The sequence below is a fragment of the Larus michahellis genome, chromosome 7 (assembly GCF_964199755.1).
Source record: "Larus michahellis chromosome 7, bLarMic1.1, whole genome shotgun sequence".
NCBI lineage: Eukaryota > Metazoa > Chordata > Aves > Charadriiformes > Laridae > Larus > Larus michahellis.
The window spans coordinates 9,338,039-9,359,967 of NC_133902.1; the positions used below are offsets into that span (position 1 = coordinate 9,338,039).

Here is a 21,929-nt window from a genome sequence, read left to right on the forward strand (position 1 = left end):
ACACGCCAAGGAGTCTAAATTCAGATTCAACAAGAAGCGTGATACCAGCCAGCAGGCTCGCTCTCTGCATACACCAGCTTTAACAGATATTTCCTTCTCCCTCGGCTGCTGGTTCCTCTCAAAGGGCAGCTCACGATAGCCATAGCAGCAAAACTGCTTTTTTTCCTCTGCTTATGTTTGTTTTATCATCCTTCCTTCCTTGTCATCCCTAAGCGTATCCGTATGGTAGCGGGGTCCTGGAGGCTGCTCAGAGAGTCCCTCCGCTGCTGTTGCCTGCCGTGTACCTGAAGTCAGATGCTCTGGTTGTCGTTAGCAGCTGCTGTGGAAACAGGAACAGGACTTCAGCAGCAACAGTAGGAAGAGACATTTTTTCCAGGAGCTAAAAACAGCTCATTCTCCCCAGACCTCTTTCCAATTTCGTGGGGGTAGATGAATCCCTGCTTAGAGTTAACATCTGCCTCCAAGTTGGATGCCAAACCAGAAGAGCTGTTTCTTGACTCTAATTTGAATTTAGCCCAGCTCTCGCAAAAAACACCCAAAATGGTGGAAAAAACCAGGTGATATTGGCAAGATGTAGCAAGGGTTTGAAAAGCTTGGGTCCAAATCCTGCGTGTCTTGTTTGCAATATTCAGATGGAGCCATGTACAAGTTTGGCCTTGAATCTGAGCCCTGGCTGCTGCCTAAATCTAATCCTGTGCCAGCACATCTTGGCTTCAGGCAGTCGCTGCTTCCCAGTATGCTGTGGGAGGGCTGGGGAGGGGGCTGTCGGGGGCAGCCCTGCCGTGAGAGCGGGGTGCGAGGGCACAGGCTGCTTCACCCGGCCCAGCTCCTTGCTGCTGCAGGCAGCGTCTCCTGCCACGTCTCCACAAACATGCTGGGCGTCACTGAGGGTTTTCTTTACTTCTGTTATTAGGAAACAGTTCCAGAGACTGTTTGTATTAAAGATTAGAAACCTCCTAATTTCCAGCCAAAGCATGTTCAGGTCTATCTCATACCCATGCTTTCCTTCCACCCCCATGTTTTGCTGGCCCTGTTTTCTAGTTTCAGCAGTTCTTTTTCTGTCTTCCCACAATTTCTTCATAGCCTGCAGTCGCAGCCCTTCCCCGTGTCATCTGGGCCAAATGCTCCGCGGTTCCCCTGGCCCAGCCACGTCCCCCACTGGCCGGAGCCTCTGGCTCTTGGGGTGGGGTGTGTGCAGCAGGCTCCCTCCACAGGTCTGTAGGTGACTGGACACGTAGGTGAAAACCAGCAGGAATGGTGTTTTGTCAGTTTTTGCCCTAACGCACCCTCCCTCCATCAGCCCCTGCGGTGCCCGGGCAGGTGGGCGATGAGCTCCTGCAGGCAGCAGAGCAGGGGACCAGGGGACCGTGGTGTGGGATGCACCGTGGATGTGCAGGTAGCCATGGTGACAGTGCCCAGGGACCTGGCCCCGGCCATGGCCAGCTGCCTGCCTGCCTGCTTGCCTGCCTGCATGGGGCTGCCCCTGGCCACGGAGGGGACGCGCTGGGGACAGCAGTGCTGGCCCTGCCTGGGGCCAGGCTGTCTCTGGAGTATCCTGAGCGAGGCACACGCGCGTGTATTGCAGCGCACCGAGAAACCTTCGTGTGGGATTCTTGGGGGGTGTGTGTGTGTGGACATGGGTGTCTGCTGCTCGTCCAAAGCATCCTCTGTGCTGTACGGGCAGGGGGACATGGTTGGAAGAGGTGGGGAAAACAGACACACAGAAAATCTGTGTGCTCGAGCAGGCTCGTCCTAGAGAGAGCGCCTGTCTAGGGAATTCCATCCCCTAGCTGGCAAGACAGGGCTCTAAAATGGGTGGACCTGAGAAAACAAGCAACTCTGCATGTTAAATTCATAGTGGGCTGAGAAGAATTTAATGAGCCTGGACGCCTGTGTGATGACTTTCTGTTCATAGCACTGTGATCAGACAAGATCCGTGTCGCTCTGCAGTAAAGAGCTGCCTCATGCGATGCTGGGAGAAACCAGTTGCTAATGAGTGTCAGGCTGGGTAACCAGAGAGCATGTGTGTATCCAAAATGCGAACGCTGGGGATGTTCTTGGTGCCGTGGGGTGCTCGGCCCTCGGCAAACCCAGTTGCCCCCCAGGGAGGCCCAAAGGCAGCAGCCAGGGACGCGGAGGGTTGTATCCGACTCCCCGAGGCTTCGAGCAGAGTGAGCTTCAGAGGGATGGGGAGCTGCTTGCTCCATGTGTCAGGAGAGCGGGGTTTGCTCCTGAATGCGCAGCCTAGACCAGGCTCCTCGCCTCCCCTCTGCTCTGCCTGGGAGCAACGAGATCAATACTGCAAAGAGAAGACGAATTAGCATCGATGGACTTCAGATCCAGAAACAGTTAAACACGTTGATTTCTGCTGATGTTACTGTGCTGAACCAACCCAGGTTTGGCAGAGTTTGGCCTTGTCTTCCTCCACAGTGGTCCCGCAGATGCGTTTGCGTTCCTGCCAGAGCCTTGCTCCCACCCACCGTCAACGTTTACTGGGACATGTGTGCTGGGGGGCTCGGGGATGGCCCTTTCTGTGGTCCCCAAATTGGCTGATCAGAGTTTGCCGGTGTCTGCTGGTCATTGAGCTGCCCTGTTCAGGGAACGCATGGCGTGGGGATGCCGGCAGAGATGCACGGGAAGAAACCGCCCCTCTCCCCTGCGACGGACGGTGGGTTTATCCTGCCGGGGCGGTGGGTTCCCCAGGTCCACGGGCTGCGGGACAGGATCCCCCCCTGCGCTGGGCTCAGTCAGTTGCTGCAGCCAGCCGGTTCCTCCACCTCTCATGGTGACCTTGGAGCAGCCTGGGGCCGTCCGTGCCTGCCCCGGGGCCTCGGTAGGGTGAGTGGCTGTGGTGCCAGCTGTGCCATTGCCAGTGCCTTCAGCTCACAGCGTGCAGAGAGCCTTCTGGGGAGGGCGAGAGCTGCTCCCGGGGGTGGAGAGGAGCGGGGGTGCTTGGGGCTGGATGCAGCCCTGTGCAGCTGAGTCACCCAACCTTTCCATCTCCAGCATCCCTGTGCAGCTCGGGGCAGCAGCGCAGGAGCTCGTTACAAACCTGGATGCTGCGGCTGAGCCGGGGCTGCTCTGCTCCGGCCGAGGGGCAGGCGCTTGGCCAGTGCTCAGGGGGGCTCAGCCGGCGCCTGTTGCTTTCCTGGGGTCCCCTCCTCTGCTGTGGTCCCCAAGGCACAGCGAGGCACTCCTCAGGCCACCGGGAATGCTCGTGGTGCAGTGCCTGGCTTGCGGGGTCTGGGCATGCGCATCCCTCTGTCGCTGCTGTCTGATATGTGACATGTCACAGGTTGAGCAGTGGCTTCCTCCAAGATCTGTTTTTTAGCCATTTTCATAGAACCGAGCAGGAGAGATCAGATCTCTTTGGATGTAGGGGCGAGTCTGTGAGCCGTTAGCGGTGGCATGTGCCCTGGGGAACGTGGAAGAGGAGCCGGAGCGTGGTGTGCAGCGTGGGCTGCGCGAGCCTTGGCCTCCGGGCCTGATCCAGCACTAGATCTGCCCCTGACACGCAAACGCTGTGGGCGGAAAATGAGCTCCCCGGCGCCCTGGCCCCAGTGTTCGCCCTTGTCATTGCCACATTTCGGATGTCCCCGGTGGGCTCTGCAGACCCTGGCAGGGCAGGAGGCAGCTCCCCGCTGCCCTTCTCCAGCAGCTCACAGCGATGCTGAGCGGAGCAGGACGGGGCGAGCGCAGCACCTGGGCTTTCCGTTGCTTTGGGGCATCTGACCCGGCGTCCCCTCCACATCCCCAGAGTGGGGACCCGCAGCCTGATGCGTGGCTGGCACCCATGGGCCCTGGGGGTCCGGTGGAAGCCCTGGTGCCTGCAGGAACCGGAGCCGTTGGCCGCAGGGTCGCTGCAGCTGCTGGGTCCTGCCAGGGGACGAAGCGGACACGCACTTGCAGCGGGCAGGCTGACGCGCCCCAGGGCATCACCTCTGCTGTGCTGCTGGTGCACAGACCGGTCATCAGCCTGGTAAAACCCTGGCGCTCAGGACGGAGGCACGGTCTGCCCTTCTCCCCGGGCACGTTCAGTACACTTTTTCTCCCTGTTTTCTGTTCCTCAGGTTAGCAGCACCTGGGGCAGGTCGGCTTTTCTTAAGGAGGCGGCTAATAATTCACATGCTGAAGTTTCTCTCTTTTTCTGGCCAGCTGAGCGTTTTGCTGGGAATTAGCTCTTCATTTCTGTTTGCATGTGTTTGCAATTCTTGCTCTGTTCTGCAGGCTGATCCTCCCAGTTAAAGCTCAGATGTATTGAGCCCTCCCTAATGAGTTTAATGAGCAGGCTGTAAATAAGCAGGCTGGGGGCTCGGCTGCCGTCTGGCCCTTGGGAGCAAAGCGGTGCGGTGCGGGGAGGAGGTGCTCCTGGAGTTCCATGGGACTGGCAGAGGTATGGTGGGGTCTCTGGAAGCTCTCGGCTTTACTGCCCTTCGGCTGAAGCCTATCTCTTGGGTGGCAAACTGTGCTCCCGCTCTGCAGTGCGGTGGCGGGGCTGAGGAAGCCCCATGGCAGTGGGTTAGTGCTGCAGACCTGTTGGCTACCGAGCAGTAAATAGCCACGTTTGGGAGCAAGCTGGGTTTTGTGGGAAGCTGCTGGTTAAGGCATTGAGTTTCTCACTTTGTTGCACTTCAGCAGCACCACAAAGGGGCGAAAATGCTGTTAAAAATATTCCATGCTCTGAGTCAGAATTAATTCGGACACTGTTTTTCTTTGCTTTGTACGTTGAGACTGATGATATGCACAGTGTGTTCTTCCTGCCAGGACAAAATCTAATATTTCTGGGTGCCCACAACCTTCCTTAGAATCATAATAGAAAGATGAATACCCTCAGCGCGCCGCATGCAATATTAAAGCACTAATGATGCAATCAGTCTCCCTTAGCCCCAGTAACAAAGGAAAGAATTACGCTGCCCTTCCTGGGCATAATTCTGCTCTGCGGTGTGGGCTCTGCCTGCCCAGGAGACGGGTACCCGTGCCACCCCCTCCTCTGCTCGCGCCTGCTGCTCGTCCCTTGGCAGGGGTAGTGCTGGCTGTGCCGGGGGCTTGTGTGGGCAGAGGGTTCCCCCCATGCTGGCGCCGGAGCCCCTCATGAGCAGTTCATCTTTCTATTTCTGCCCAAATCGCCGGGCTGCCAGCGGGAGCGGAGCAGCCCCCCGGAACGGAGCAGCAGGTACCGTCTGCAGGGAGCTGGAGGCTGAGCGGTGTGGCTGTGCCTGGCGGCTGGTGGCCTCACTAGCCCGTCTTGCCACGGCTGGTCTGTCTACAGGAGACTGGGCTGGCAGCTTCAGCCGCCTGGGAGGAAGGTGCCTTTGGACCCTCCTTTCTCCTGCGCCGCGGGTCCCTACGTTCACCAGCGCTGTGTGCACGGGCCTCTGGATGCTCTGGTCGCGGGGGGTCTCGCTGGCAGCCGCAGATGCCGCGTCAGGGGATTTGGAGCCCCGTGGTCCCCCATTAGGGGACAGGAGAGCTGAGCCGGGCTGCGCGGAATTGGGCTGTGTTTCCTTTCGTAAACAGAATCGCAGCCCAGCAGTTTGTGCTCATTAAGCTTTAATGCTGTGCAGTTGTCAGCTCGCCGCTCTCGGCGCAGCCTCGCGTGCCCTCCCCTCGCGTCTTTTGTTGTGCCTGGTTGTGGGGTGCGATGGAGCTGCCGAAATGTGGGCGCTGCTCCCCCTGAGCTGCTCCAGGGAGATGCAAGCGCCTGGTGCTCCAGGAGAGTTTGGTTTTATTAATTGGCTTGTTAACAATGGGGCTCGCTGCCGTGCGGCACCCCCTCCCCGGTGTCACCGGTGGGCTGGGGCTGCTCCCCACGACCGGGGGGGGTCAGGGCGACAGGGGCCCCTGGGAAATGTTAATTTTGTCTGGTGCAGATGGTACCAAGGAGGCATCTTCCCCCAGGCCTTTGTTTCTTAATTTGGGCTGATCGCTTGTGATTTGGCTGTGCCTGCTCGAACAGGAGGAGGGTTTTTTTTCCTTTCGTTTTGGAGCCCGACTGTGTGAAACGCCTCGGGGGGCAGAGGGGAAGCGAGAAAATGTCATTGCAGACAAACTGTTTCTGGACGCACCCCCGTGCGGGCGAGGTGGCGCTGGGCAGGCGCTGATGCGACACCCTGCAGCTGAGGGAGGCTGGTGGCCTCTGCGGGCTTGGAGTTGGGTCCTTGGTATATTTTTAACCTTTGCCCAGTTCAAATGCGGTTTGTCACTTCTATCTGTGGTGGCCGGCACAGCCCTTGCGGGGCTGCCGGGCACGTGGAGATGTGGAGCAGGGTGGCCTCTGCTTCTGTCCCCACCAGCCACGGGCATCCCTGGGCACTGGTCCCGCTGGTGCAGGGCGAGGTGGGCTTTGTGCAGGGGATGCCACGCGCCTCTCCTGGGCAGCGGGAAATGGAGACAATTTCCCTGTGGCCTCATCGAGGTCCTGCCCTCCCAGGCTACGGAATCCCGGGGGAGGTAGGTGACTTGCTCTCAGTGTGTTAGCAGAACTGTTGTGCCAACAAGGCGTAACAGAGACCTGCTGGAGTAATTTTGACCTCCTGACTGCACTGACTTGCAGTTAACGAGGAGCCCGGCCCCGTGCTGCTGCGCGTCTCCCCATCGCCCTCCCTGCTGCCGTGGTGCCTCCGACAGCCCTCAGCCGGAGAGTTCACCTAAGGACTGGAGCGGCAGAGCAAGGTGCAGTAATTGGTGCTTACGGCACTGCAAGGGTAAACGTTTAAATGGAGAGTCCCAGGAAAACGGCCATCCCTTCAGGTTGTTTTTGGTGTGATGCCGGCCATAGGTTGATGCTTGCCGCGGCTGCTGTCGCTACATGCCACCGCACCGCTGCGCGCGGGGGCTGCGGCAGCCGGGGGGGTGTTGTGATGCACTGCGGAGCTCGGCCGTGCGGGGAAGCTCCCTGCTTTTATTTTCAGGCATGTAAATCATAAGCAGCTAAGTAGAGCCGGGCAGAAATCAACTGGTTACGAGTGTAAGGAAGACGTGACCTGGGGGAAGATGAAGCGAGAGGATAACGTCACGCTGCTATTGATGCACAGCTTTAACATGGAGCGTGCAGGCCAGAAACAAATGTGCTCCAAGCAACTGTCTGCTCCAGATATTTCATGGTACCTGAATTATGGCCTTCAATCCTACATCATGTTTGGGATTTTTTTTTTTAAATAATGTCCTTAAGAGCTCTAAAATGCAAAGGATTTCCATCTCTTTAAGGAGAGATGGCTGTGGGCAGGAAAGTAGGAGTTGAAATAGCTGGATTTCAATCCAAGCTTTTCCCTGGAGTTGAGTGATTTCTCTCTCCAACTCCCTATTCCCCCCACTGCTTCTTTCACACATCAGACAGAATCCAAATGTCTCTCAATTTAAAGCTTTTGGGTGCTTGGATGGGAGTCTGGCTCCTGCAAGTGCCAAGTGCTGGGCTGAACTGCCCGGAGTCTCCCAGGAGCCGTGCGAGCCCGGCTGTGCCGAGTCGAGGGGGTGGTTTCTGGGTGTGCTGGGCGTTATTGTAAATCAAGGGAGCAGGAGGTGAGCGTTCAAGTAGCCGAACCAGTAGGACCTTGGCAGTCGGAGGCTTCCTGCTGGTCTTTGAACTGCTGGGACATTGGGAAGCAAGCTGTGGGCTCCTGTACCTCGTGAGCACAGTGGGTGATGTGCGGCCGAGCAGCTTGTCCCCTCCTGGCTGCGGTGTGAGGTGAGGCTCCAGCGTCGCCCCGGTGACACCCACGTTGTGGCCCCGGGGCAGCGCAGGCCCTCCAGCTGTTGAGGGGTGCTCGGGGATCCCACCCTTCCTACAGACTTAGACCCGCGGAGGGTGAGCCCCCATTGCATCCCAGGCGGGCGCTGATGGCTGGTGTGGGGGGCGGAGAGTGTGAGGGTGGCCACCCGGGGGGGCACCACATGCGGCCCCTGGCACCGGGATCACCTCCCCACGTGCCCGAAGGCTGGTGCAAGGATGGTTGCCTGTTTTCTTGGGATTTTGTGACTGATGGAAGCTCATACCCAGCTAGAGGTCAGCATTTCCATTTGAATGGGATTTCTGAAGCCTGGTTTTTAGATGACCGCAGGGTTTTTGGTGGTGGTCGGGCTGCAGCTGCACACTTGAGCCTTACGGAGCTGCTGAGGAGCCAGATGAGAGAAACCCCGTGTGCCGCAGCTGCGCAGGGCTGGGGGGAGGCGCCTCACCAGGCTCTGGGGCAGCCGGGGGTCTGTTTGCCGGGAGAGATGAGGTGATGGGATTTTTGCTTGTTGGGGTTTAAAGTGGGATGTTTAAACTCCAGTTTAAACTGGGAGTGCACTGGAGACTCAGTTGGAGGATGCCCTACCAGGGAGCCAGCCTCGCGCAGTGAATGCAGCCCTGCCATTTGGAGACAGCCAGGGGAAAGCCACCCTGGGAGGGAGACCTGTGTGTGGCCACCAGTGACCCTCGGCACCGGGCCCCGGTGGCGGGCCAGGATGGCAAGCGGGATGGGGGCAGTCCCACAGCATGGTGCTTGTGGGTGACACCATGCCCATGGCTCATCCCCGACGCCTGTGCTGCCCAAGGCTCCTGCCATTAGGAGAAATACGATATTTGCAGCATAAGGTTGTGAAAAGCCCGAGGCCACAAAAAAAAAAAAAAAAAAAAGGAAATGACTTTTCTTCTTGTGGTGTGTGTATGTGCTTCGCCTGTGTGCATGCGCTTCTGTGGTGGGGGCAGCTGACCGGGAGTCCTGGGTCCCCCACCCCGGCACAGCGCCGTGCACGCCGCAGGAAGCACCCGTCACGGCTGGCACACGTGTGCTGCCGACCCCGCTTCCCCCCCCATGGCCGCAGCGTCCCGGCAGCACCGAGCCGACACCATGTTCCAGAGGAAGCGCAGCGTCTCCTTCGGCGGCTACGGCTGGTGGGTGCCTTCCCTTTCCACCCTCCCTTTGCTATCGGGAGCGTGGTGCTGCGCGAGGAGCTTTTCTTCCCTCTGGGGCTGCGAAGGAGGAAGCGCTGTGGTGCCGCGGTGCCCTTGCGCCAGAGCCCTTCCTGCTGTCCCAGCCAACGGGGGCACATGGAAGTTGGGAAGGACCTTCTTTCCCCCCCCCCGTGCCCGCGGGGAAGCCTGGTACAGCTTCAGCGGGTGGGTGCTACTGGGTTCTGGCAAAGCCCCTCGTGAGCCCTGTGGGTGCCAAGCAGTGAGGGGACCTCCTGGGGGCTCGTGGTGGGCTCCCGTGGGCACGTCACCTGCAAGAGCATCCCATGGCTCTCCCCTGACTCCCTGCTCTCGCTGCCGGGGACCCTCTGCCTGGGTAGCGACTCTTACAGCTGCCTTTGGCACCTTGTGGCATATGCGGTGAGGTCCCACCTGGTCCACGGTAGGGTCCCGCGGCCATTGGCACCTCCCCAAGTTGTTCCTGCACCCTCTGTCCTCGGCAGAGCGCCACAGCTGCTGCCCGCACCCCACGTTCAGCGGGACCATTTGCTTCTTGTGCCCCTGCCCTCCGAGATGTGCTGATCAATAGGGAAATAGTTTAAGAAAATGGCCCTGTTGTCCCTCTGCCCTTCCTCCAGCTCGCCTTTCTCCAAGGTGTTTTATGCCCATCCCAAGCCTGTGCTGGGTGATTGTGGTCAGGCGGTGGGAAGCAATGGCTGAATCGGCCGTTCCGTAATGGCTTTGGCTGTTTGGTGCTGGGGCAGAGGGTCGCTCTGCCTCCCCCCCACCACCCCCCACCAGGCCGCGGGGGCTTTGGGAGGAGTGCTGGTGCCCATGGGCTTGGGGCTGCTTGAAACCTGCTGGGGGAAATGCTGAGTAACCGAGACGGTTGTGGGAGGGCGGTGAACTTGTCAAGAGTTTCGGCAAAGCCTCCTGGGAATAGAAGCGCACACCTTACTGAAGCCAAGCGTTTTGTCTCAGCTGGATTTCTTTTTTCTTTACGTAAAAACGGGAAGGAAGCACTCCGATAAACTGCTGTACAAATAAGTTTTGTGAAATGCGGGCTTGTTTTGTGGCAGAGAGAAGCCGCAGCTCTTGGGCAGCTTTGTCCTGCAGCCGCCGTTGGGAGCGGTGGCTTTGGGGCTGTGACCGCGCCGGGTACATCCCAGGAGCTGCCCTGCTCACACCGCGATGGAGCGGAGCTGTTATCCCCCTTTGCAGGGGCGTTCGTGGATGGCTGCGCTTTGCTTGGTTGTTTTCCTTCTGCGCTTCGGCGGTTGCAGGGAAAAGATAACCAGGAGCTGGAGAGCCATGCAGGAAAACGTAGTCTGCTGGCTGTTTGGGCGGGGGTGTGTGCTGCCAGCACAGGCAGGCTGGGGGGGAGCAGGGTGCGGGCTTTCCTTTAAATGTCGGCATCGGTGTGTGCACTGTGATTTGGGCGGGCAGGGGGTCCTGGGGAGTTCCCCAGTGGGGTCGGTGCCCACCTCCCCGGCGGCCCTGGTGCAGACCCCCCCAGGCAGTCGCGTGTCACCGTGCACAGCCGGGAAGACGCTTTGCGGGTGTTTACGGGAAAGGAAGGGACCTGCCGCAGCCCCGTACCTGCATCTGCGTCTTCCCACGGCCGCCCGGGCCCGCGGCCGACCCACCCTTCCTGTGGGAGCGCGCGGGGTGTCCGGGCACACCCAGCCGCCCGCGCTGCAGACGCTCCTTCCAGCCCTCCGCCGGCGTGCAGGCGGGTTTTCGTTCTAACGCCTGCCTCTGCTGCCAGCGGGGGCCTGGCAGGAGCGTGCTGGCCGCAGGTGGCACACGTGGTGCCATCGCCCGTGGATGTAGGGGTGCACATCGCGGGCGATGCACAGACGTGGGTGTGTGGCCCTGGGAGCTGCCACCCCAGCCCTGCCCGCACCCCCTGCCCGGCTCGCTGTGGCCGCAGTGACCGGTGCGGGTGGCCTAATGACCAGTGCAGGTGCCCGCCTGTCCCCTTTCCTCCCGGGCCATCGGCACCCAGCCGGTGCTGGCTGCTCCTTCCCCGGGGTGGCAGCGGGGCAGACACCCCCGGTGCCATGCTGCCGTGCTTGGGGAGCCCCAGGGCTGTATTGGGGCGCAGCAGGGAGGGGGCTGCAGCGGGGCGTGGGGTGTTTCACTTCACCCTCCTGCAGGGCAGGGCCTGACAAAGCGGCTTTAGGACATAGTCATAGCGCAACTGCGGTTTCCCCGGCAGAGGGGTTGCTTTCTTGTGTGGTTGGGGTTTGGTTTGTTGTTGATTTTTTTTTTTTTTTTTTTCTCTCTCTCCCTCTAAGAGGCAAAATAGCAGCAACTGATTTTTGTTCCCGCGGTTCCGGGTGAAGGCGCTCGGTGCAGCTCCCCACTCCGGCGTGGCTCCTGCAGGAGCTGCCTCAGGCACCCGCTGTCCCTGCGGCTCATGCGCGCCTGTCACCACGTCTGGAACAGCTGTTTACACCAGCATACTTTAATGTTCAACTGGATTTAATGATCAACAAAGTCCGTGGACGGGCTTGTTAAGTATCAAGTGACAATAGCGGGTGCCCTGGCTCTGTCTGTAGGAGCAGTAGCATGCTGGCTCCCCGGGAGCGGAGCACGGGAGCTGATGCTTGGGGAAATGCCGGGAATGGAGCTCCTGTGGCCTGGGGGTTTTGCGAGTGAAATGTCGGCCCAAGAGAGGGACCCGGGAAGGGTGATGGTGCATGCAGGAGGTGCCGGGGTTGAGCTGGGGTGGCTTTGCCCTCGTCCGTGGGGAGCGGGGACACCCTGTGCGGGGCTCCTGCTGCGTCTGCTGCTGCGCATGATGTGCCGGGGACCCGGCCCCACTGCGTCACCCGTGGGTGCAGCCTCCTCGTCATGGAGAAGTTCAGCCTGGGAGCGGGGGGAGGTAAAGCTGCGAGTAGAGAGGAAACTGTATTTCTGCAGCCCTGCCGCGTCCTCTGTGATCACCGTGCAAAACAAGTGGGGTTTGGTTTTGATGTTTTGGGTTCTTTTGTTTGTTTTTTTTTTTTTTCTTTTTTTAGAGATGTGGAATTAATTCCATGTGGCAGATAACAGAGCATTTGCAATGACCGCCAAAAGACATCATTTTGCATTTTGAGACATTACTATGATTTGCATTAATTAATATTAATATGGCTTTAACCACACTGATTCCGTGGACACAGGCACTCGTTAACGGTGCCAAATAAATAAGTGAAGCGATGGGGGCTCCCAGCCCCACATGAGCTGGCCGGGGCTGGGACCGATGGGGCTGCTCTGCATCCCCCCCAGGCTGGGGCGCTCGGCGGGGGTGTGCGGGTGGTCGCAGCGGGTGGGGGGTAAGGAAACGGGTGAGTCTGTGGCTGGTGCCTGGTGGGGATGGGTGGCCCTGCAGGGCTGAGCCTGAGCTCCCGCAGCAAGGCAGCCACCAGCCAGGTGTGAACATCCTGCACCTCGTTGGATCCTTGACCCTTCCCTGTTGGAAGGGGCTTCTGAGTCGAGGCTGGGGGGGTTTGGTGTGATGGTCCCAGTGTATCAGGCCTTTCCACAGGTCTGTTGTCTTCAAATATGTGTTTTGTGGGAGGTGGAGAGAGCTTGGCCATGGGCAATGCCCTCCTCTGCTGCCCAGTTCACCTCTGGCATTGCAGGTGAGGAGGCAGCAGTTCCGCACTGGTCACCACCAGGAAATAACTGGGGGGGATTTGGTTTTTCATGCTGCCAGGCTTCACTTTGGGTTAAATTTTGGTTGATTTTCTTTTCTGGCCAAGTCTTTCTGTGGTGATTGTCCTGTCAGCCAGACCGATGGCACCTCCGAAAGAGATGCTGGGGATGGGTTTGCCAGCAGCCCCCGGTACCAGAGTCGGAGCAGGGCCAGCCCTCCCATCGGCACCTGCAGTAACACGCTTCTCTGCTTTCTCCCCAGGATCGACAAGACGATGCTCGCCAGCCTGAAGATCAAGTGAGTACCTGCGCTCTTCTCCCGCGTAGAGCGATTTCCCTGAGAGGGACGCAGTGCTGAGAGGTGGCTTTGGGCCTAGGGGACACTGTCCCATTAGCTGGGCTGTCGTCCCGGTTCCCGCCCTGTGCGGCGGCGGAGCAGCCGTATCTCCCCATTCCTGCAGACAGTTTTGTACATGTCCCGCTGCTTGTTTTCCTGGGAAGCCCAATGTGATTCTTGTACTGGGTGATTATAATAGATGCGATGACACAACTGCTGTACGATCGGTGGGTTAAGGCATGGACGGTGCAATTCATGGGGCACCAGCTCTGCCTTGGGAGGGATGGGAAATCGGCGGGATGGGCACCCACCAGGCTTCTGGCTGTAAATTCACTGGAGCCTGGGGTTGGTTGTTTTTTTTGTTTTTTTTTTTTTTTTTGCTTTGTTTTTGTATCTTGCAGTCTGGAGAGGGGGTGGGTGTTGGTGGGATAGTGGCTTCTGTGGTTGTTACCCAGCTCCTGCTCTCGTGCCACTGTGGGGGAGGGGGTGGTCTGGGTGAAGATGCTCTTGGTGCCCAGGAGGGTCCGTGAGCCGCTGGTGTTGCTTGGTGGGCCCATCTAGGGATTGCCCCGGACTTGCTGAAAGCTGTTGCCGTGGGCTGTGTGGCTCCTGGCGAAGCGGGTGCTGGGCCAGATCCTCCTCTGTGACAAGAGCGTGGCGTGCGGGATCAGCCCTGCTGGAAAATGCCATCAGCTGGATGGGGAAAGAGCAAGCAAGAAAGGGCTGGGAATGATGGCACCGATGCTCACTGTTCTCCCAGCGCTCATGGCTGTCTGCGATTCCTTCCCTCCCGCCGTGGCACATCCTCCCCTCTCCCGGTTTCCAGACAAGCTCCTGCAGCCGGGGTTTTCCATTGCAAGCACGTGCGGCTCCGGTGCTGTCAGCGTAACCGTGTGCTAATATAGAAATATTCTGGCCAAGCCTCCCTTGAGCTCAGGGTAATGCGTATGGGTAACGGCTCATGCGGTTTTCTTCTATAATCATTGCTTGTGCAAATTATTCGTTAATGGAAAAGTATACGGAAAGCCTTGGGGGAACCTGCTGCCTGAATGAGCCTGCAAATGCCCATTGTAAATAGCACAACAGAAACGCTGTTGCCACGCTCGTCGCTCAGGTTTTTGCTGAACTAATGAGAAGTTTAAATCAGTGTTTACCGCTCTTGGGAGTAGAGGGAAATCTCAGTACACTTTCCTTTTCCCGCGGAGCTGAGAAGGGTTTCGGTGCTCCGGCTATACTGCCATACCCTGTGCCCTGATTGTTTTTTCCAGGGCCCGTGAAGCAATTCTGCTGCAGAAATACCATTTATCCTCCTTTCCCCACCATGCTGGGCAGTTGGTGCCATGCTGGGAGCGCTGTGCCGATGGTGCCGTGGGGCACGCCGCCGTGCTCCTGGTTGGGCGGGGGTGAGGGTCTGGGGCCACATTTCTCCCTCCCGCCCCGGCCGGAGGAGGGGGTTTGCTCGGGGCGTTCGATGAACCTCCACTGGAGTGGTTTTGTCCCCGCTATTCGCAGCTAATGCTTTCCACAGCCTCATAACGCCTCTGGTTTGTGGACAGATTGCTTCATGAAATGGTTCTGTAACTGGGGCCAAGCCAGAGCCACATTAGATATTTCTAAAAGCTTTTAAAATTAAGGAAAAAAAAAAAAAATTAGTTTTGGTTTTCTAACGCCCTCTTATAATTGCAGCAGCTTTCTGGCTAAGATACCAGGCGTAGGCAATTCTCTTGCACTGTGTAACTTGTTAACAAAAAGACAAGCTGCTTTCTGCAAGCCAAGGAGCACTTCAGGAAGCCTTGTGCATGCCGCAAACATCAATATTGGCTTGCAGAAACCTGGCAGGGGAGGAATAGCAGCGTCCAGGGGTGGCTGCAGCCAGAGCTTTGGCTACAGGGGGGGGTCCAAGGGTGGCGGGGGGCTGCAGCAGCCCCTGCCTGGGCCGGCTGCTCACTGGGCAGCACCGTGTCCCTCCGTCCCGGGGTAGCACGGCAGGGGGGACCGGTGAGCTCGTGTCCCAGCAGGCTCTCAGGCGCGAGGGCTGGGTCCTGTGCATGGTTGGTGTTTGGTGGGACTGACAGCACCCGAGCGAGATGGGGGGGGGGCGGGGCTGTGGGATGCTCCGCTGCCTGCTGCTCCTGTCGTAGAATCATAGAATTGTTAGGGTTGGAAGAGACCTTAAAGATCATCTAGTTCCAACCCCCCTGCCATGGGCAGGGACATCTCCCACTAGATCAGGTTGCTCAGAGCCCCATCCAGCCTGGCCTTAAAAACTTCCAGGGATGGGGCAGCCACCACCTCTCTGGGCAACCTGTTCCAGTGTCTCACCACCCTCATGGTGAAGAACTTCTTCCTAACATCCAGTCTGAATCGACCCATCTCTAGTTTTAATCCATTCCCTCTGGTCCTACCATTACCCGACATCCTAAAAAGTCCCTCCCCAGCTTTCTTGTAGGCCCCCTTAAGATACTGGTAGGCCACTATGAGGTCTCCTCGGAGCCTTCTTTTCTCCAGACTGAACAACCCCAACTCTCTCAGTCTGTCCTCATAGGAGAGGTGCTCCAGCCCTCTGATCATCCTCGTGGCCCTTCTCTGGACACGTTCCAGCACGTCCATCTCTCTCTTGTAGTAGGGGCTCCAGAACTGGACGCAGTACTCCAGGTGGGGTCTCATGAGAGTGGAGCAGAGGGGGAGAATCACCTCCCTCGACCTGCTGGCCACGCTTCTCCTGATGCAGCCCAGGATACAATTGGCTTTCTGGGCTGCAAGTGCACACTGACGGCTCAATGTGGGGCCTCTCGTCCACCAGCACCCCCAAGTCCTTTTCTTCAGGGCTGCTCTCAAGCCAGTCGCTGCCCAGCCTATATCGGTGCTTGGGATTGCCCCGACCCAGATGGAGGACCTTGCGCTTGGTCTTGTTGAACTATTCATGAGGTTGGCATGGGCCCACCTCTCCAGCCTGTCAAGGTCCCTCTGGATGGCATCCCTTCCCTCCAGCGTGTCAGCCACCCCACACAGCTTGGTGTTGTCAGCAAACTTGCTGAGGGTGCACTCAATGCCACTGTCCATGTCGCTGACGAAGACGTTAAACAAGACCGGTCCCAGTACTGATCCTTGAGGGACTCCACTTGTCACTGGCCTCCACTTGGACATGGACCCATTGACAGCCACTCTTTGGGTGCAGCCATCAAGCCAGTTCTTTATCCACTGAATTGTCCATCCACCAAACCCATATTTTATCAGCTTGGAGACCAGGATGTCATGCGGGACAGTGTCAAAGGCTTTGCTCAGGTCCAGGTGAAATGATGTCAGTTGCTCTCCCATTCTCATAGAAGGCCACCAGGTTTGTCAGGCACGATTTGCCCTTGGTGAAGCCGTGTTGATTGTACCCAATCACCTCTTCGTTATTCTTCTGCCTCAGCAGTGCCTCCAGGAGGATCTGCTCCATAATCTTACCAGGCACGGAGGTGAGACTGACTGGCCTATAGTTCCCTGGTTCATCCTTCTTTCCCTTTTTGAAAATGGGGATTGTGTTTCCCCTTTTCCAGTCAGTGGGGACTTCACCAGACTGCCTGTCGTTCCTCATAATAAACCTGCGTGCACAGGTGGCACCAGAGCATCAAAGCGGTTTTCCCGCTGTCTTTTTTTTCCTCTCCTTTTTCTTTTTTAATTTGGGTTTCGTTAGTTCCTATGGTAACCATGACTATGTCTGAGGGACTCGGGACTGGAGGGAGCGAGTAGACGTTGCGGAGTGGGAGTGTCGAGGAGGGCTGATGGATGGGTAGCCCTGGCACCGCGGGGGCTTGGCTGTCCCCTTTCAGTGACGGGCACTGCGGGGAGGTACCAGGACGGTGTTCAGAAGCACTGCAAAGGACCAAGCATCCCTGGGCGGCTGCTGCTGAACGGCCACCTTTGCAGCTCGGCCTCCGGAATGCCCAGGAAGCTCCGGTGAGTTGGGATCTGGCTCTGGGAGCTCTGCCTATTCCCTCCCAGGGCAGGAGAGCTGGGAAGCGTCGGCTCTCCTCTGGGGAGCTTGTGTGCCCGGAGCACTGCTCTGGCTTTAAACATGCTGCTGGCAGCAGGCCGGCCCTGGCTCTCACACCCTCAGTTCTGGGGCAGGAGAGAGCCAAGTTTCTGGGTGCCGTGGGGGGCTGTGGGCTGCTCTGGGGAGCTCAGGCATGTTCCCACCTTGTGAGGCTGGGGGCTGCGCTTGGGAAGCCTTTCAGAGTGCCCAAGGGCGGTGTGTTGGGGGTGGAGAGTCTGGGAGAGGGCTTGCAAATACTCAGCTGGCTGGTTTTGGGAGGTGCGTGTCCCCAGGGGTGGCAGCAGGAGCTTGGGTGCTGGGAGAGACGCTGGGATGGGGCTGGCGAGAGACGCTGGGATGGGGCCGGCCCCAGGGTGCTGTGAGACACAGACCAGGCACTCGTGCAGTAAACGGGATTTGGAATGTGCAGACCCAGGATTTTGGCATGGACCGATTCCATCGAGATCTCTGTTTTTCTGTTAAGTTTTTTTTTTTTTTATTCCTTACCTGCTTCATGGGAAAGTGCTGGGGGCAGCTGCAGCCCCCAGGCTGGCAAAAGGGGCATCACGTCCAGAAGCAGCCCTCCAAACGTTGGCTTCGTGCTGGTGTTTTCTTGTGTCGTGGGAAGTCTCTGCAGAAAGCCAGCAGCGTCTCTGGGATTGTGGCGTGCTCGTGTGGTGTCCTCGGTGCTCCTTGGAGCTCCTTCTGAAACGTGGTGGAGTTTGAGGTCAGGTCGTTCGGCCGGGGAAGGGAAGAGCTGAGCTAAACCCACTTCCCGAGCTGGGAGGTCACTCTGCAGGAAACATCAGCCTATCAAAGGATCTTTGCATATCAAAAATCAGCCGATGAGCTTGCCCTAGTGAGTTTGTTTGCTTCTCACAGCCGCCCTGCGGTAACTCTGGGCAGCAAAGAAAGTGCAGGGGGCCCCAGGGGCCAGGCAGGGACCCCGAGCATCCTCTGCCTCGAGAGATCCTTGTACTGGGGATGCTGGAGGTGGGAAGGTGCAATGGGCATGAACCCGCGGGGACCTTGCTCTGATGGGGATGAACCCATGGGGACCCTCCTCCTCCATCCAGCCGGACTCCTCAGGAACGAGCTAGTGGGGTGATGTCCCACACAAGATGTTACCCAGCCCTTTGCCCGCTGGTGGCTCCTCAGCCTTCTGCGATCTGGTTGTTTTCTCTTTGGTATCATCAGGAGGATGTACTAAGAAACCATTGAGTATTTAAAATAAATTTTAAAAAAAATTAGTAAAAATTAAGTCCCTCCTACAGGCAGAGAGTCACCTCTTGGTTTAGCCTTATAAAGCAAAAATAGCAATGAAATAATCACATCCCTGTGGAACAGAGGAGCCTTGTACCCCAATTACTGAGAGTTAGTGTGTGTTCAGCTAAAATTCACATGAAAGAGCATGTGATGCTCATCTGCTGATGGGAATGGGAAGATGAAGGCGGGAAGAGAAGAGATGAAAGATTTACTTGACCTTCGTAAAATGAGCTGTGTCCAGGCGTGAGGCTCTTAAATATTTGATGGGCCAGAGCGGAGTTAATGGGAAGATGTGGGAATGACTGAGCTTCTTGGCGGTAGCCGCACTGACTATTGCAGTCATCTTGGACGTTTGTGCTTAGGTCTTGTGAGGACAAGCTCTGGAGAGCAGATTGTGTTGAAGTGACTTTATCACCACCTTTTACAATGGGTAATTGCATGCAAATGCATCTTTTGCAATCATACTGTAGCTGTAGTAGTATATGCCTTATGCTGCAAAGAATCTGCTTAAAAAACTACCGCAAAGCAGCTGTCTGCGGTGAACAGGGGAGGCGGGCAGGCTTCCTACAGCGTTTGATCCGTAACTGCTCATCCGTCCAAGTATCTAACGCACCTACCCGCTGTGGGGCTCCTGCAGTGACCCCCTCCCGCAGCGACCCCCTCCCAGCCGTGTGCCGGGGAGGCCATTATCCGTTACCTGGGCTCTGGGGCCGAAACGCAAGAGAAGAACGGAGCGAAAGGGGCCGGTGCGCGAAGGACACCCCGGGACTCTGAACTAACTTTAAAATCAGTTAAAGCCAGTGCTGGGGCTGGTGGGGACACAGCGAGGTACGGGCCGGTCCAGGCTCCCAGCTGAGTGCTGGGCAGAGTCTCTAAATGGGTCTGTGCGCAGAAGAGCGTTAATTGGGTTCCCAGGTGCGGTGAAGGTTGTTTAATATGCATCGCCCCGCCATCTCGGACGCTCTTCTTGCCCTGCAGCGGTGCCTCTGCCTTTCTGATGTTGCTGTTGTCAGTTACAGTAATTTTTATTGATACACGTGTGGCTCATCTAATCACGGCAAATTCTTCTGGGCTTTTCCTACGCCATCTTTCTCCGTCCACTGACTCTAATCTCACTCTGAGTTTTGGTAAAGTTTTTCTGGGAAACTGAAACTGTCCAAGATGGGCTGTAGGCCAGCTGTCCCCTCCCAGGTGTCGGGTGGGTTCCCACAGCGTTTCCCTTGTGTCCCTGCGGTGGTGAGGAGGCAGAGTGCACCATGAGATGGCACACACCCTGAGATGGCACAGTCCCTCCCAAATGAGGGTGTGAACCTGGTTTACCTGGTTTAATGTTTCCCCAGCGAAGCTGCTGCTCTGCCTCCTCTCCTGGGAGATGCCTGTTGCACTGTGGGTGTGCAGGGCCATGGCAGCCGGGAGCCGTGCCGTTGGACATGGCATCCCAGGCAGAACGAGTCCTTGTGTCAGCGGCAGGTCCCTGTGATGGCTTGGCCACTGGCTGGAGTGACAAAGCCCCTCGCGAGTGCCAGGGAGGCTGTGGGCAATGGGCCAGGGACGATGACAAGTCCCTGGTGCTGCGGCTCCTGCCGTCCCCGCTCGCCGTCTGCTGCCGGAGAGCCGCCTCCAGCGTGTTTGGGCCAGCCCGCAGCAGCACCGGGGGATTTGAGGGCTGCGCGGGTGGGTGTCAGTGATGCACTAACGCAGACCCGAGGTGACAGCTCTGCCTGGCAGCGGGAAGACGAAGCATCTGCCCCCTGGGCTCCCGGCTGGAGCTGCTCTGGGCTTTGCCTGTGTCGGATTCAGATTCAAGTCCTTCGCTATTGCAGTGATGGCTGGTTTTTTTTGGGGTTGGTTTGGTTTTTTTTCGTTTGTTTTTTTTTGAGTGGTGGTGGGTACGTTGGAGCTTGTTGTTATTTTAAACAACCCCAAAGCGCCCCACTCTGACCGGGTTCAGGTACCCAGGGCCAGGCGGTGCGATCTTCCCCCCCCCCGCGCTCTGCCGTGGGGGGTAGATGGGCGTGTGTGGAAGCGTTTCCAAATCCCTTTATTTGCAGCGCGGAGGCGAAGAGCCGGGAGCGGCGCCTCTCCCCGGCCGCGCCGGCAGTCGGCAGGCGAGCGCTTGGCTTCGGCGGCCGCTCGTTCCGCGGGGAGCGGAGAGAAGCGGGGGGAGCCCGGGCGGGGGGCCCGGCTGCGGCGTTGGGTGTACGGGGGGGGGGCTGCCCTCCCGGCGAGGGGCTTCTGGCTGTTAGTCACCGGGCCGCTGCAAGTCTTAGAATCAGAGAATGGTTTGGGTTGGAAGGGACCTTAAGGATCATCTCGTACCACCCCCTGCCCTGGGCAGGGACACCTCCCACCAGCCCAGGTTGCTCCAAGCCCCGTCCAACCTGGCCTTGAACCCCTCCAGGGATGGGGCAGCCACAGCTTCTCTGGGCAACCTGGGCTGGGGGCTCACCACCCTCACAGCAAAGAATTTCTCCCTAATATCTCATCCAAATCTCCCCTCTTTCAGTGTAAAACCATTCCCGCTTATCCCATGGCTCCCCTCCCTGATCCAGAGTCCCTCCCCAGCTTTCCTGGAGCCCCTTTAGGGACTGGAAGGGGCTCTAAGGTCTCCCCGGAGCCTTCTCTTCTCCAGGCTGAACCCCCCCAGCTCTCTCAGCCTGTCCTCACAGCAGAGGGGCTCCAGCCCTCCCAGCATCTCCGGGGCCTCCTCTGGCCCCGCTCCAACAGCTCCATGTCCTTCTGCTGTTGGTGCCCCAGAGCTGGAGGCAGCACTGCAGGGGGGTCTCCCCAGAGCGGAGCAGAGGGGCAGAATCCCCACCTCGCCCTGCTGCACACGCTGTGGGGATGCAGCCTAGGCTGCGGGGGGTTTCTGGGCTGCCAGCGCACGTTGCTGGGTTGTGTTGAGCTTCTCATCCACCAGCATCTCCACGTCCTGTCCCACAGCTCGCACCACAGTCGTGGTCACTCCTCTGGGCACTGGTGTGAGCTGGGGGGGTTCTGGGGATGGGACACTGCTCAGTGCCCTTCAGGGGAGCAGGGACCGGGCAGTGGCTTTGCCTCTGCTCCTGCCGGGGGTCCTGCCCAGCGCTGTGCCCTGGGGGCCCTCGCAGTGGGGAGCAGTAGGGCTGGTCCCTGCATCCCGGCACGCACTGCCAGAGCACCCCCGGGCCGGAGGTCTTCCGCATGAGGAAGCAAAGGTGGGAATCAGTAATTTAAAAGGAGAAATGTAAACCCAGTGAAACGGGGGTGAAAGTAGGGCAGCACATCTGGGACCTGGAGTGAGTCGTCAGCCAGCTCTCACTGCTGCTGCTGGTTTTGCTTTTTATGCAAAGAAATTAGTCTCTCAGCTGTATTTTCATTGCCAGTTTAGGGCCTGGTGGCCCATGGATGAGCAGGTCAGCGCTGTGCCGTTGCCGGGCCGTGGGGGCCGGTGCTGGTAGGTGGGCAGCCGCAGGGCTGCGGTGCTGGTGCCTCGGTCACTGCAGAGCTGGGCTGAGCGGGTCCTGCCACCTTGGGAAGGGCCTGTCCCAGCCCTGGCCACTTCTGTGAAATCTGGGCTTTGCCCTCGTGGCAGCGCTGGCTGCCGGGACGAGATAGGGACGGTCCCATCCCACACAGGCACTGCACTGGGACTTTGCCCTGCCCTGCCCGGGGATGGCCTCAGGGCACAGAGACACCCCAAAATACTGAGCCCCTGCTGCCGGAGCTCGCTGGGGCCATGAGTCGGTGCTGCTGATGGGTAGCGCTGCCCTCCTGCCCACGGGCTTGGG

General features: G+C 58.4%; 1 protein-coding gene across 8 annotated transcripts in view; it reads left to right on the top strand.

Annotated features, from left to right (window-relative positions):
* The window catches only part of RAP1GAP2 (RAP1 GTPase activating protein 2), an 81,555-nt gene that overhangs the window by 8,498 nt on the left and 51,128 nt on the right, over positions 1 to 21,929 (top strand). For 6 of the 8 annotated variants that reach the window (XM_074593804.1, XM_074593792.1, XM_074593791.1 and 3 more), the window contains one exon: positions 12,801 to 12,836. In XM_074593804.1, the coding sequence (XP_074449905.1) occupies positions 12,801 to 12,836 (36 nt within the window). Of the gene's footprint in view, positions 1 to 4,309; positions 4,394 to 12,800; positions 12,837 to 16,642; positions 16,818 to 21,929 lie in introns of those variants that run through there. The other 2 variants (XM_074593798.1, XM_074593801.1) reach the window with 2 other exon arrangements.